The following is a 15,080-nucleotide window of genomic DNA, read 5'->3' as shown; positions in this document are numbered from 1 at the left end:
GTCAGCTGTCTGGTCGTAAAACTGTCAATCGGCGATGGTCGCGGCAGCCGAATGCCCAGCATCATCGGCCAGGCCTTAACCTCGCGTGTTGTATCTGTTTGAGAGTGGCATCGTACGCGGTGGCCGATGCTGAGGCAGCCGAATGCTCAGCATCGGCCAGGCATTGAAGCTGGCGTGTTGTAAGTGTTTGAGAGTGGCATCGTACGCGTATATAAGCTGCGCCCCGCTCAGCCACAGTATTGTACGAGCGAGCCGGCGTTCGCTCTTATAATCGATATACACGAACACATACAACTAAGCCACCTTGTACGTGTGATATACCCCTCGTGGCTGGGTTGCAGAAACATCGGCCAGTGCAGGAAGCGCTAATCTTGGTCCCCGATCATGGTCTGCACGGGCCCGCGTAAGAAATCTATGAAGAAACAAGCTTCACATCATTACAACCACCAGTCAGGATCATCGGTGGCGGCCGCGTCGATGCGCCTCCAGCGCCCCCTCTGTCTGATCCTAATAGCATTCATGTCCGTCGTCATCAGTTATGGCAACATTATAGAGGGAGCAGAGGCCACATTGCAGCTGTCCGTGTACACGCCTCCTGACGGTGGCTATCCAGAGAACTCATCATGGATATCGCTCTTGGCGTCGGCCCTGCTGGGTCAAGGCACGCCCGGCCTATTCTGGGGTGCTGTCCCGGCAGATGCGGTAGAGTCAACTTGTCAGATGATCGAGGCTGGATATCTCACCATCCCGGCTACTGTCACTGCTTACGGTGTTACCCGTGATTGGAACTTGCAGGTATGTGGATTGTGCGTGCGGTTCACTCTCAATTTACTGTTTGTATTGCTTCGTTTTCTTTCATACTCACTTCTGTACCATGTATGTGTAGTAGATCCAAGCCTCTGGGGGCTGCGATGCATCATCAAACTCCCCTGCTGGTGTAGAGATTGTCTTCATCGATGATTCAGGAGTCACCAATGTTGTAAGTGGCTGCTTGTTTTGAGTATGTACTATTGTACACGTGCTTATGTTGTGTAGCTATGCTTACATAGTTACTTTTCCTATTTATTGGGTTCTTAGATCATATGTGACGACAATGCTTGGACTGTTGGGTGCGGTCTTTATAATACGGGAGATGACGTCAACTCCTTGTATAAAGAGGGGACCTCAACAAGTACCCTCACAACTAATCCATCAATGATGGTCGCATCCTCTTCCACCACATTAACCACCATCGAAGTTGATGTTTCTAACTTTACTGCTGAATATGAGCCTCTCACTCTTGCATCTTCAAATAATGGATGACATCTCATGGACGTCTCACCCATTTGTGTTGGCGAAGGTTATCTTCCCATACCTACGGTCTATTATTCACTAATATTTAAGAAAAAGACCATTCTCTTTCTTGGTTGGTTAAAATGATCAAAACGTTGGTCCTTCCATACAGTATAGACATTCATGGATCATCATTCCATAGCCTTTCTTCATGCACTCATGTATGTGCATGTCATACCTACACACATATATGTATATATGGGTATCACATTGTTATCATCTTATGACTAATATTAGTTTCTCACACATATATGTATATCAAACCTACACACATATATGCATGTATGGTTCTCGCATTGTTATCATCTACGGCTAATATTCATTTCTCAGCTATGTTGATTGTGTATGACTTGACATGTTTGTGATCCAATGCTGATGTACTTGTCTTTGAGGTGTTATATACTCCAAAGTTACCATAAGTCACGTATCTAACTAGAGCTCCCAATCAACTCTAGGTGCTGGTGGTGGTGGCATATTTGGAGTAGCTGGTGCACTATTGACATGTCTTGTAGCTGATCCAATACTTGGGCCATTTTGTAGTGTAGCCGTGGTGGGAGTTACCACTCTTGCAGGTGTAGGAGCAAGATGTGCCGCTGATGCAATTGGAAGTTGTGTTAAAGGTGACATCATTTATCCATGATCATTTTCTTAGTCGTGTGCACGCATCTTTATGACCTGACGTTATCTATTTTTGAATTTGATGCACCTCATTTCGAGGTTTGAGAAACATATAGTAACGTTGTAGCCAATGACAATACAATAAGAGCTACGAGTGTCCATAAATAATTGAATGGGTTTATGGTGTAGGAACCTCCATGGTCATGACAGAGGTTGGACATCGCAAAAAGATATGTGACATTGACATTGGAGAAAAGGTTTTAGAACATTTTTCTATTTACACTTGAAATGGTTGCACTATCCTAACAATTAATTTATGTTTCTTATTTTTTAAAATATTATCTAGCTACTCCCATTTTACTACATCATGCACAACTTATTCTTTTTACATTCTATTTTCATAAAAGGTTGCAGTCTGGAATACCAATCTCCAAAAGCTAGAGTTCAACTATATATATGGATTTGAGCATGCTGATGCAAATGCATCATCAATGTTTTTGCAACTTGAGCTCTCTCAAAATCATGGTTCTTTTGACACACAAATAAAGAGGATCGAGCTCACTCCTTTGCACTTCGTTTTAATTCATTCTGGTAATTTATCAATATGGTGGAATTTCCCTCAACAATTTGACCTTCTTATATCTTCAAACTCATACATTCTAGAACTCATTCATTTAACAACCTCTTTTCTTAGTAGGAGATGACCATCTCTTTTATTACAAATATGCAAAAGATATTTTCCTTGGTGATAAAATGTTGGCTTGGGATGAGAATATCAACCAAATGGTTTCCTACTCGATTACAAGTAAGTTTTCAAATGTTGGAAAATGATGCTATGATAGAAGGCATCAATTGTCATGCTTGCTAAATAAGAATAATTGCTTATTTGAATAATAAATCTATGGTTTGTAGATATTCATTCTACTATGGCCAAAGGGTTGTATAATCCATTCACCTTGGAGGGAACAATCATCATTGATGATGTTGTGATCTCAGTTCATAGTGACTGGTTTCTTGATAGCCTTTTTGCTGCACTCAAAATTACACATTGGCTTCCATCAACTTATCAGGTATATATACATGCATGTTCTCATTTCTTAGCATGTTCTTTCCAAATTCTTAAATGGTTACTAGTTTCATCCTATCAGATGTCTCACACAAGTTTTATGATTGCAGACCTTCCTTGTTATACCACGACTCTTGTATCAAATTTTGGAAAAGGATGCTTATAGTAGACTGTACCACTTCCTTGATGCAAGTATTTGCATACCCAGGTTAGGGAGCAACTATGGGGGTAGCATTTTTCTAATAGCTTTTGTTCTTATTACTTTAGGAACATTTAATATGATTAATACCTCCATGTTCTCAATCCTAGAAAAGGGGAATCCTTATTCAAGAGTTTAGGAATAAAATTCAACATAACAATACAATATCTTATTTTATCTATTTTATTAATTAAATCTTGATCAAAACTCTCCTCTCTCTCTCTCTCTCTCTCTCTCTCTCTCTCTCTCCCCAATGTATGTATGTTTCTCTGATAGGAAGTCACTTGTTAATGTGAGGACATTGAAAGCTTCACATGAAAAATACACCACCAAATACATTTTCTCTAACATAGGATATTGAACTCAATTAGAATAATTTGATGTAATAAAATTACTTTACCATAATAATGTATAATAGGTCCAAATATGAAATAAAGAATAAGCATTTGTGCATTACATTCATCCGTAATATGCATACACATTATGCTAGATGATGCTATCAAATATCTAGGTGGTTCATCTATATGTGGATTGCAAGTTATTTCTTATCCTTTTCTAACATGCTAAGTCAAGGTGATTACAACTAATGCTGCTATTTCATATCGATGTGATTGTTTTCATGGAGAAATAAATGCATCACAATTAAGATGATAAGTTAGGAGTGGTGTACTTCCTTTCCAAAGTTGTATTCTTGCTTCCTAGCATGTTGTAAATATATCATACAAACATGGGATTCTAAGCGTCCCGTTGGAGAGTTTAATGAGGCTTTAGAAAATGATAGTGTCTTTTACGATGCCTTGGTCTAAGAAGGGTTGTAACATAGATCTAGAGGTCTTGCTTATTGAAAAGAAAACATTGGTTAAATTAGCACTATTGTTTTCTCTAATTAATATGCTTCATTAGCTACTATCCATTTTAAGACTCACTATGAAACCAATTTGGCATATGGAAAACTCTCAAAGAAATAATTAAATAGCAAATTTCTTTCATTATCATTGGTTTTAAAATATTCATCATTTTGTGACTTTTAGATACCTTTTATTTCACTCAAACAAACCACTTTGTTAGATACATAAGAATCACATCATTGTATAGCAATGACATTAGTTAAAACAAGACTATAATATTTAATGATGTCTCAAGTCATAGAGATATAATATTTATGGCGTAGAAATAGATGTGGATAACAATAATTGTGAAAAAGATCAATCTACATAGAGATATAAGAATTGGCTTAGATTTTCTATACTAATAATCAATTTGTGAAAGTGTTGGAAGATATGGGATTCACACAATTTGAATTAGTATCAAATTGGTACTTACAAAATAATGCAACAAGACTCTAATGGGTTTGTGTGGATCTGATCGCATCATTGTTACATTTTGAGACCACTACCAATTCACCATCCTCTCTATCTAGCATGAAGCAAAAGGTTTGAGATTGTTTACGATTATTAATCAAACTCAATAGCAAAAACTAACAAGACTCGAATACTTATAATACAAACAGCAGGTGAGATAGTTTACTGATAATCAACTCTAGCAATTTGTGAGAAACCTTTGGAAACTAGCATTGTTTTGAATTTTTCAAATGTTCGATTTGCTTTTATTTTAGTCTTATAAACCCACTTGCATTTAATAGCAATACATCTAGGTGGTAACCCAGTTAGAACCCATATATCTTTAGAAGAAGAGATTCATACTTAGCTTCCATGGCCTCCTACCATTGTTCCTTTTGTGGGGATGACATGGCATCACTATAAGAGATAGGGTCTTCAAAAATATTGACATGGCATTGATTGGAAGATGAACATAAAGATCAATTCCAAGGTCATCATCAGCAATAATAGGTGCACGTTGTGAATCTCGATTTAAAGAGTCATTATTATCCCGTTAAGGAGGTTCATCATCATATAGAAAAGGAAAAGAAGTGAGTAATGAGTTTGTATCATCAACGACCTCTAGTGACCACCTCTGCCCAGCATCCTCTTCAGACCATGTGTTGCCCATAAGTTGCTTATTGAAAATAGCATCACGACTTACGACTACCTTCTTGGAAAATGGATCATAAAACTTGTATCCCTTAGAAAAAGTTCAATATCCAATGAAAAAAACTTTCAAACTGGGAGGATTAAGTTTTCTACGAGACTCTTTGGGTACATGAGTATAAGCAATACATCCAAAAGATCGAAAATATGAAATAGAAGAAGTTTCACCTATCCAAGTATAATCCATATTTTACCATAAGGAGGAGTTGTAGGAAGATAATCTTGCACAAATACTGCATCAAATCTACTTTAGCCTAGAAACATTGAGATAAGCTAGAATGAATGAGCAAACCTCCCATGGCATTGAGAATAGTTCTGTTTTTACATTCAGTAATACCATTCTATGAGGAGAGTAGGGAACACTATATTCATGATAATTAACCTAATTATTAAAATAATCATCAAAATCATTTGAAATGTATTCTCCACCATTATCACAAAAGTTTCTTGATGTGATGACTATAAGGTTATGTAGCTTTTTTATATTTCTTACAAGATAATAAAGCTTATGATTTGTGTCGCAAGAGAAAAAAAGTGTTGTATCTTGAGAAGTCATCAATAAAAGTCATGAAATACCGAGATTGATATTTTGATGGAGGAAAGGGTCCATGAATATCAGTGTGAATAAGATTAAGAAAATCTCTAGAATGAGATGTGGTGGAAATAGAAAAGGGTTTGCGAAAATGCTTTCAAAGTGCACAATATTCACAAATACCCATATGAGGAGGAGCTTTAAATTCCATACCTTGAACAAGGTCACATTGATAAAGATTGGCAAGCATTGAAAAATCAGAGTGAAAAAAGTGATGATGCCATATTTTGCTGTTAAGATCGCTCAGAGTTGTAACAACATTTGCAACATCTTCATTTAAAGATAACTCAAAAAGATTACCATTTCGAGGAGCAACAGGGATTGTTTGGCTATCTTTCTCAATTCGACACTTAGTATGGTCACAATTGACAAAGAGACCAAGATCCACAAGTCTTGTAACTGAAAGAAGATTCCTTTGTAGATTTGGAACATGTAAAAATCCACACAAAGTTCTTGTTGAAGAAAGATTACCTAGATATATATCACATATACCTTTGACTCGGCAGATTGTGTCCATTTGCAAGATAAACCAATTTCTTGAGAGGAATAGAATGATAATTATGTAACCATTGGGACTGATTTGTCATGTTTCCCATAGCACCAAAATCAATAATAAAATGAGATCCATCACAAAAATGTAGTATCCTTTCTTTTCTTCAGTAGTGTTGTCTTGTGTAGTAGCATATGCTTTATTACGATATGAATCAAAACGTCTCTTAAAACATAGATGGGTTGGATGGTCACTTTTTTGCAATAATCACAAGGAGAATAATCTCTCAATAAACGCAATTGTTTATTTATAATACCATGTTCTTCATCATATTGTTTTGCCCAGCAATCATTTGTAGTGTGACCATTTATATTGCAATAAGAACAATGTCTATTAGGAAACTTGAGATGAGGGAAGTTACCACCACGACCACTCCTATGTGTAGAGAGTGGAAAGGAATGCCTTCAAGCAAGTAATGCTTGGCTGATTTGTTTTGACTGCATGTCCTCTTGTGAGATCATAACTATTTCTTGATTTTTGTGGCATTGTTCATGTCGTTGTGAATATTCAATCAAAGATATAAAAGCTCAATCAAAATTGATCCCAACTTTGTTAGATAATATGGTAACAATATTATAACAAGTAGGATCCTTTACAATATCAAGAAGTTATGTTACCAATTGTGTTCGTGGAATAGCATCACTAGCCGGCAGCAAGCTTAGATATGTATTGTCATACAAGTTCCAATGTGCTATTGTAACTCAATGAGTTTACCACAAAGATAAAGTATTTCTGTAATAGATTTCTTCTCAAAATTTACTATCAAATACTCCCATATAGCTTGTGAGGTTGAAAGATTACATACATCAAGCATAAGAGATTCTTAAAGAGCAGAAAGAATATATTGACGAGCTGGTTTGTTGCCTTTGACCGCCGTATTGTAAAGATTTTGCCACTCTTCAAAGATAGGTCATTCACTTATAAGGGTATTATCATGAGCGTGATCAATATGAACTCCTCTAAGGAAGGAAATTAAATCTTATGCTACAAAAGGTGCTACATGATTCTCAATATGAACTCCTCTATGGAAGGGAATTAAAGCATGACAAAACCTTGAATTTAATGGTTAGACTAGGAACAGGGAGACAACCTTACCATATGATGAATATAGTCTTCAACAAAGTAGTTACAAAAGTGGGGTTAAACGATACCTATCCCAGCCATGTTGGTTTAAGTAGATTAGTCAAATAAGGAGGTTTACTTATACCTATGCTCTTCACCAAAGTTGGTGATCCACTAGCTAAGATGGTGGATACCAAACTGTAGAATGGAATAAAACATGGTATCCCTCTACTAATAACTCCCAAATATGCAACCAATTTTTTATCAATGATAAGTCAAATCTAATTTTAGCTAACATGGCGAATTTGGGGCTAACATTTATGAGCAGTTCTTAGGCATAAAAGATAGTAAGCTTAACATGTATATTCTCTATCTAGGTTTGGAAGATACCTAGGATTCTTCCATTGGTTTGTAAGATAATCAAGGCGAGTAAAGTTTTCTCGTATCTAGAGTGCCCTCTAGGGTTGGGCATATGGATTGGATACATTTTGTGCCTTGGCTCTATGTTTTTTAGGAAACTAAGTAGTGGTAGACAAGATACTCTCAACTTCCTTAATGCTTTTAATAGTAGTAACCCTTGTTAAAATCACCTAGATAATTCAATATATTGCTAATGTACAACTAATCCTTATTAAATTTCCATGGATAATTCAATGTTTTGCATATGAAAGACAGCAAATTGTCCCCTCTTTCTAATCAAACTATCATATCTACTAGTGTTTGTATGTATTGAGCTACTCAAATGTTGGTTAGCAATTAGTCATATGTTACCTTCACATGGCTTGCTACACCATTGAAATCAACTTTTGAAGGATTAGGGAGGAGAAATTCTCAAATTATCAGAGAATATTATTAGAGCAAAAGCAACAAGCATTGTACTTACATTAGATGGGCATGAAATAAACAAATTAGAGCCATGTTTGGCATAGGATTGAGTAACTAACTAGGTTGAGGCTACCCATTTGTACAATATGCACCATTTCTAGCTAGTTTCTAATATTTAATTCAAGAAAAAACAAGTCCATAACTACATCTACATATGACTATTTAAGTAAGAGTGGAGAGGGCATGTGTAATGGTGCATGGATGTACACATGTGTATATGCATGTACTTGGGGTAGATGGCTCTTAGAAAATATAAGGTTCATCTCCATAAGTTCAATAAAAATTTTAACAAATTTATACTTTTTTCACAGTGCTAGATCTTAAATACCTAGACCAATGCTTTTATTCCCTATATTCTCATATATAAAGAGTTTTGAGAGAATACAAGCAATTCTCTATATGTACATATAATTTCCTACTATCAGAGATGGGGAACTAAATTCTTACTTACATTCTCTTATATAGGAAATTTTAAGAGAATATAGAAATTCACTAAAGTGATCTATAATTCCCTACTATTAGAACTAGGTGACACATGAACCTATTCTCTTATATGGGGAATTTTGAAAGAACGTAGGAAAATGTCACAACTCTATAGAAACAGAATTTGTATCCTTTTTCATTAATTTGTCTATATAATGATTTATTAAATTTATTTCCTTTGCACTAATTAGATATAAAGAAAAGTGCATTGGAGCTAGCCACTGATGAGTGGTCACAGGTTATGGTGGACCTACGCGGTGGGTTAGAGAAAAGATAGTTCACACTTCCACCTGTATAACCCAATTGGGCGCCTGTGACTAGAACTCATGCATATTAGGGTTAGACTCGCACACAGAAAGGATTGATGCCTTGAAGTGTGGGCTAGATCCACCAGAACAAATAGTTACAATCAACAAGATGGAATGAGCATGATCATGAAATGCTTGTATAATGTGCATGTGTGGGCTGAAAGCTTGAAATGCACATTTCTTTGCATAGGAAAGTCACATGAAGATTCAGATACCATTTTTGCGATGTACACGGAAAAAGTTTTCATATGACACCCATATTGGGGGGTCCCTAAATTTTAGGAGGTCCCTAAAATTTAGGAGCCTCGAATTAGCCTAAAAATGCTAGTCCTAAAAAATAGGGATGTCATTCTAAAAATAGTAAGTTCTGTACTCTGACTGTGCTTACTAAATTTGGTTGTTTCTATTCTTGACAGTATTCAACCCAAAAAGGAAGGCCATAGAGAAAAGACAAGTGTCAAGACACTTGTCACACAAGTTTCCATGTGTCCCACCACTTGTCACATCTCATGACATGTGGCTGGACACTTGTCTTGTTCTACTCCACTTTCCCCTTTTGTACTAGCTCTCCCCTCTCCTATAAATAAGAGTTCGTTTTTCTTCATTCAACATCATTTTTCTTTGTTGTAAACTCATGTACAGCACCCACAGATAGCCAGAAACTGGCCCCATCCATCCCCATCATCATCCCCCACTTCTCCATTATCAAATTCCTCCATATTCCCTCTTCTATCACTGCTGTTTTACAAGACAGCAAGCCTGTAAATTCATTACAGCACCTCCTTCTCGAGCTCTTTCTTCCATTTTAACTACAAGATGTAAGCCCTATCCATGTACTGCTGATCAACGATGGAGAAAGGCTGAATTCCCATTTTTCTTCTCTCATACTGTAAAGAAATCAGTTCTTATCATTACATAATAGATAATGCATGTGTGTTTGTACATCTTTGCATGATCTTGTGAGAGTGAGAATTACTTCTTCTCACTCTCAGGTTGATTGTAACTGAGCTCTTCCCTAAGGGACTTGGGTTGAGCAGAAATACATTCCTTCGGGGGGGGTTGCCCATCTTCAACCCTCAATCTTGTCTCCATTACTTTTACATTTTCATGGCTGTAATTTTATGAGTAATTTTCATTTTCATCTTTACGTGTTCATTCTCTTTTATATTAAATCTTGAAAACAAGCGAATATCATAATTGTTAAGCATACTACGTTGTTCAGGGCGTTTACAGTGGTATCAGAGCTTTGGCTCAGTCCTCACCCCCAACACTGGTAGTGCTTACAACTATAAGTTTGTTTGTTTTAGCCCTTACATTGAGTGCTTGAGCATATTTTTTTTCTTTAGTCTCAATGGATCAATGGAGTGCTATCCTTCAAGCCATTCAAAGTCTTAGAGAGGAGAATCAGCAAATTCGTGAGCAACTTCTCAAACTAGAAAAAGTTGAGAATCCCAAAGAATTCAAGGAAAGAAGCCCATCTACTTCAAGGAGACAAAGCCCTACCAATGAAAGGAGCTGATCAAGAAATCCAACTACTTCTAAGAGGCAGTACCATTCTACTTCAAGACAAAGAAAGAGATCGCGTCGAAGCTCATCCTCTTCTTCAAAGTCATCTAGCACCTATTCTGACGGATCCTCTTCTAGTAATGAAGAGTCACACCCTTCTCGTGGAAGACCTCATCATCGTCAAAGGCGTCGACATTCTTCACCCTTGTCTCCATCTTCATCCCCATCAAGCACTTCATCATCTTCAACCTCAAGATCCGAGCATGGACGAAGGCATAAGAAGAAGAAGAAGACTAAGTCACTATCTCAACTTGAAAAGAAGATCAAGTTCAGTATGTATGATGATTCCCGAAATCCTGATCTTCTTCTGAAGTTTATTCGTCAATTTCAAATTTTGTATGGTCATGACAAGTATAAAGAAAAAGAAAAGATTAAGTTTGCAACTTTACATTTAACCGAGTTAGCCCATACTTGGTGGACGGGGTTGGAATATGATCATGCTGCCCCAAAATCATGGCGGTCCTTTGTTCGCCTAATACAAAGCCAATTTCTTCCTGTTCATTTCAAAAGAGATGTAAAAATGGAATGGGATCGGCTTTGGCAAAGGAAAAATGAGTCACTTGGTGACTATACCAAGAGATTTTGGGAGCTACTTTTGAAGGTCCAACTTTTCAAGAAGATCAGCAGTTTGAAAAAGCTTAGGAAGTTTCAAGGAGGTTTGCATTTTAAACTTCGTATATCTCTTAATCATTATCATTGTTCTAGTCTCAGGGAACTCATTGACCATGCTGAGACATGGGAAATGGAGCACAATGGCAAAAAATCATTCCAAAAGAATGATAAGAAGAGAGTAGCTGATGATGAGGAGTATTCAGCCCCAAATGAAGGACAAAAACAGTGGCAAAAGCAGCCATCAAATCAAAAGAAGATGAAGCCCTATGCACCTCCTAATGCTCCTCAATTTCGCTCCAATCTATACCCACAAGCAAAGCAATTTTTCGAAGAAGAAAAGCAACGCTTCATGAAAGAAGGGAAGTGCTTTAAATGTGGACAAACAAGCCACATAGCGAAGCAATGTCCAAACAAGGGACAAAGCAAGGTTTCTCACAACAAGCCTAAGTCGCCAGTGAAAATCAATGCTATCAGTGATGTAGTTGCAAACACAACTCACACTCCAGAGACGCGCAAATTATTAAAAGCTTGGGGACAGTTGCAAGGTAAGCAAGCACTATTCTTGATAGATCTTGGGGCGAATGAAAATATCATTTTCTTGCAATTAGCTAAAGAGCTTGGATTAAAGAATGAAGAGATGGACACTCCGGCAGAAGTTCGCCAAGCTTTAAATGCTGATGAAGGTGACACAGTGAAGACTGTGATACCCTACATTGGCAAGCTCAAGTTTCAAATTCAAGGCTACAGTGACGAAGATACCTGCTGTATGGGAGACCTTGATGGTTGCAATGTGATTCTTGGCATGCCCTGGAATCATAGAGTAGATTCAACCATCTTCTCTCAGAAAAAGGAGATAGAACTCACCAACAAAGGCAAGAAGTATGAGATCCAAGCTGGAGTTTCTGGAGACACCATACCTATGGTAAGCCATATGCAAGTCTCTAGAGCAATTAAGGATTGTGTTCAATGTTGTCTGCTTTATGTCACTGATGTAAAAGATAATATGAATGCTGAAACCCAAGAGCGACTTCAGCTCTTGGAAAAGTATAAAGATTGTTTTCCGGAAGATCTTCCTTATCAGCTTCCCCCAGAAAGGCCAGAAGACCATCATATTGATATTATTCCGGGCAGTTCTCCTCCTAATATAGCACCATACCATGTGAGCCGTCCTCAACAAGAAGAAATCAGAAAGCAAGTCGAAGACCTACTCAATCGTGGGCTAATTAGGCCAAGTAGCTCACCATTTGGTTCACCGGTTCTTCTTGTTCAAAAGAAAGATGGCACATTCAAGATGTGCATTGATTATCCAGCCCTCAACAAAATCACTGTGAAGAATCGGTTTCCTATTCCCAGAATTGACGACATTTTGGATCGTCTAGGAGGCTCAAAGGTTTTCAGCCACATTGATCTAAAGAGTGGTTATCATCAAAATAGGGTAATACCACAAGATGTACACAAAACTACTTTCTGCACTTCATACGGTCTTTATGAATTCTTGGTGGTTCCTTTCGGATTAACCAATGCACCAGCCACCTTTAATCGAATGATGGAGCGCATCTTTAGAGAGCATCGACAATATGTTGGTACTTTCTTTGATGATATTCTTGTCTTTAGCAAGAATGAAGAGGAGCATCATCAACACTTGGAAATTATTCTACAATTACTACAACAAAATCAACTCTTGGTAAATGGTAAAAAGAGTGAATTTTTCATGCATAAAATAAATTACCTTGGGCATGTCATCTCTTCTGAAGGGATTCAGATGGATCCTGAAAAGATCAGGATAATCCAAGAATGGCCTCATCTTCGTGATGTACATGAGGTGCGACCGTTTCTTGGCTTATGTTCTTATTACCGCCGCTTCATCAAGCATTTTGCACATATGGCTTCTCCACTTCATGACCTTACAAAGAAGAAGATCTCTTTCCAATGGAAGGAAAAAGAGAAGGCAGCCTTCACAAGTCTGAAAACAGCTCTTACTTCTGGACCTATTCTTATCATTCCAGATCTAGTAAAACCATTTGTGGTGGAAGCAGATGCTTGCGGTGATTGTATTAGTGTAGTGCTAAATCAAGAAGGCCATGCCATAGCCTTTGAAAGCCGCCGTCTAAATGATGTGGAGAAAATGTATGACATTTATGAAAATGAGCTCTTAGCAGTGGTTCATGCTTTAAAGATATGGAAACATTATCTTTTAGGCAATGAATTCCTTATTAAAACCGATCATCAAAGCTTGAAGTATTTCAAGACTCAAAAGCATTTGCAGGAGAAACATGCAAGATGGGAAAATTTCTTGTCTATGTTTCATTTTCAAATTATGTACACTCCAGGGAAACAAAATGTAGTTGCTGATGCACTTTCTAGAGTGCCTCGCATTGCAACTATTACAGTGGCTCATCATGAAGATTTTCAAACGATGAAGAATACTTATGATGAAGATACTGATTTTGCAGCAATTTGGTCAAATTTATAGCAAGGAGGTTCTCATCCAGATTATTCTATCAAAGACCGTTACCTTCTCATGAACAATCGCCTTTGTGTCACTCTTCCTGTTCGACAAAAGGTGCTTAAAGAAAGTCATGAACCCCCTTGTGCAGGGCATAGAGGGAGGGCAGCCACTCTAAGTGTAATTGAGCGCTACTTTTATTGGCCAACATTATGAAAAGATACACATAACTTCATTGAGGCTTGTCTGGTATGCCAAAAATCCAAATATGATAGGCAGAAGATTCCACGATTGTTGCAACCTCTTCCAGTGCCCAAAGATCCATGGGAATCTATCACAATGGATTTCATCTCAGGTATTCCAAGAACACCTCAAGGTCATGATATGATTTGGGTCATAATTGATAGATTCAGTAAACAATCACATTTTCTTCCATGTCATAAAACATTGAAATCCACACAAGCTGCAAGACTTTTCATTCAACATATCTTCAGATTACATGGTATGCCTTCTGAGATCATTTCAGATAGAGACTCCAAATTCACAAGTAACTTTTGGCGTGCTTTATTTGAGAATTTGGGAACCACTTTAAAGTTATCCTCAGCTTTTCATCCTCAAACTGACGGCCAAACAGAGGTGATGAATCTCACTCTTTTGGATATGTTGAAAGCTTGTGTTAGTGAACATAAGTCACAATGGGAGAAATATCTTCCATTATTGGAGTTTACTTACAACAATACAGTGCACTCATCCACAGGGAAAGCTCCAAATGAAATAGTACAAGGTAAAGTGATTCCTCCTCCAATTATTCGCACTAAAGATAAGATTTTTGATGCTGATGAGTTTGCTTTAGATTTAAAAACCGCAATGGATCAAGTTCGAGCCACTATCAAAGTTGCCCAAGAGCGACAAAAGAAGCAAGCAGATAAACAAAGAAGACCTTTGGATTTCGGAAAAGGTCAATATGTCTTGCTAAAGTTTGATAAAAGCAGGCTCAAACAAGGTTCTGGTCAAAATTCATCTTTTCCAAAGCTCTCCAGTAGATACTTTGGACCCTTCAAAGTGATTGAGAAAATAAATGAAGTTTCTTATCGACTTGAGCTTCCTACTCATTGGAAAATACACAATGCTTTTCATGTAAGTTTGCTAAAACCTTACATAGGACCAAAACCAAAGGAACCCATTACTGAAGATCCCCCAGAAGTTGAAGAAACAGAGCAACTCTTGGAACCTGAAAAGATTTTGTTTCTCAAGGATCGAACCACGAGAAGTGGCCTTGTGACACGAAAATTCTTACTAAAATTCAAAAATCT

At 37.3% G+C, this 15,080-nt stretch overlaps 1 protein-coding gene across 1 annotated transcript; it reads left to right on the top strand.

Annotated features, from left to right (window-relative positions):
• Positions 1 to 384: 384 nt before the first annotated feature.
• On the top strand, positions 385 to 1,302 carry LOC148035398 (uncharacterized). Its single transcript, XM_087680820.1, has 3 exons — positions 385 to 795; positions 890 to 979; positions 1,078 to 1,302. Exons 1-3 carry the CDS (start codon positions 385 to 387, stop codon positions 1,300 to 1,302), a joined length of 726 nt encoding a protein of 241 aa, XP_087536946.1.
• The last annotated feature ends 13,778 nt before the right edge of the window (positions 1,303 to 15,080 follow it).

The sequence above is a fragment of the Lygodium microphyllum genome, chromosome 6 (genome assembly GCF_053477565.2).
Source record: "Lygodium microphyllum isolate KBCC chromosome 6, Lygodium_microphyllum_v1.1.10, whole genome shotgun sequence".
NCBI classification, from domain to species: Eukaryota; Viridiplantae; Streptophyta; class Polypodiopsida; order Schizaeales; family Lygodiaceae; genus Lygodium; species Lygodium microphyllum.
This window is presented reverse-complemented; position numbering and strand designations above follow the sequence as displayed.

Bases quoted from the DNA above. Each gene is read 5' to 3' on its own strand.
- LOC148035398 (XM_087680820.1), top strand. From the start codon at position 385: ATGGTCTGCACGGGCCCGCGTAAGAAATCTATGAAGAAACAAGCTTCA. The intron at 796-889 runs GTATGTGGATTG...TATGTGTAGTAG, and splicing joins CCCGTGATTGGAACTTGCAG to ATCCAAGCCTCTGGGGGCTG. The intron at 980-1,077 runs GTAAGTGGCTGC...TTGGGTTCTTAG, and splicing joins ATTCAGGAGTCACCAATGTT to ATCATATGTGACGACAATGC.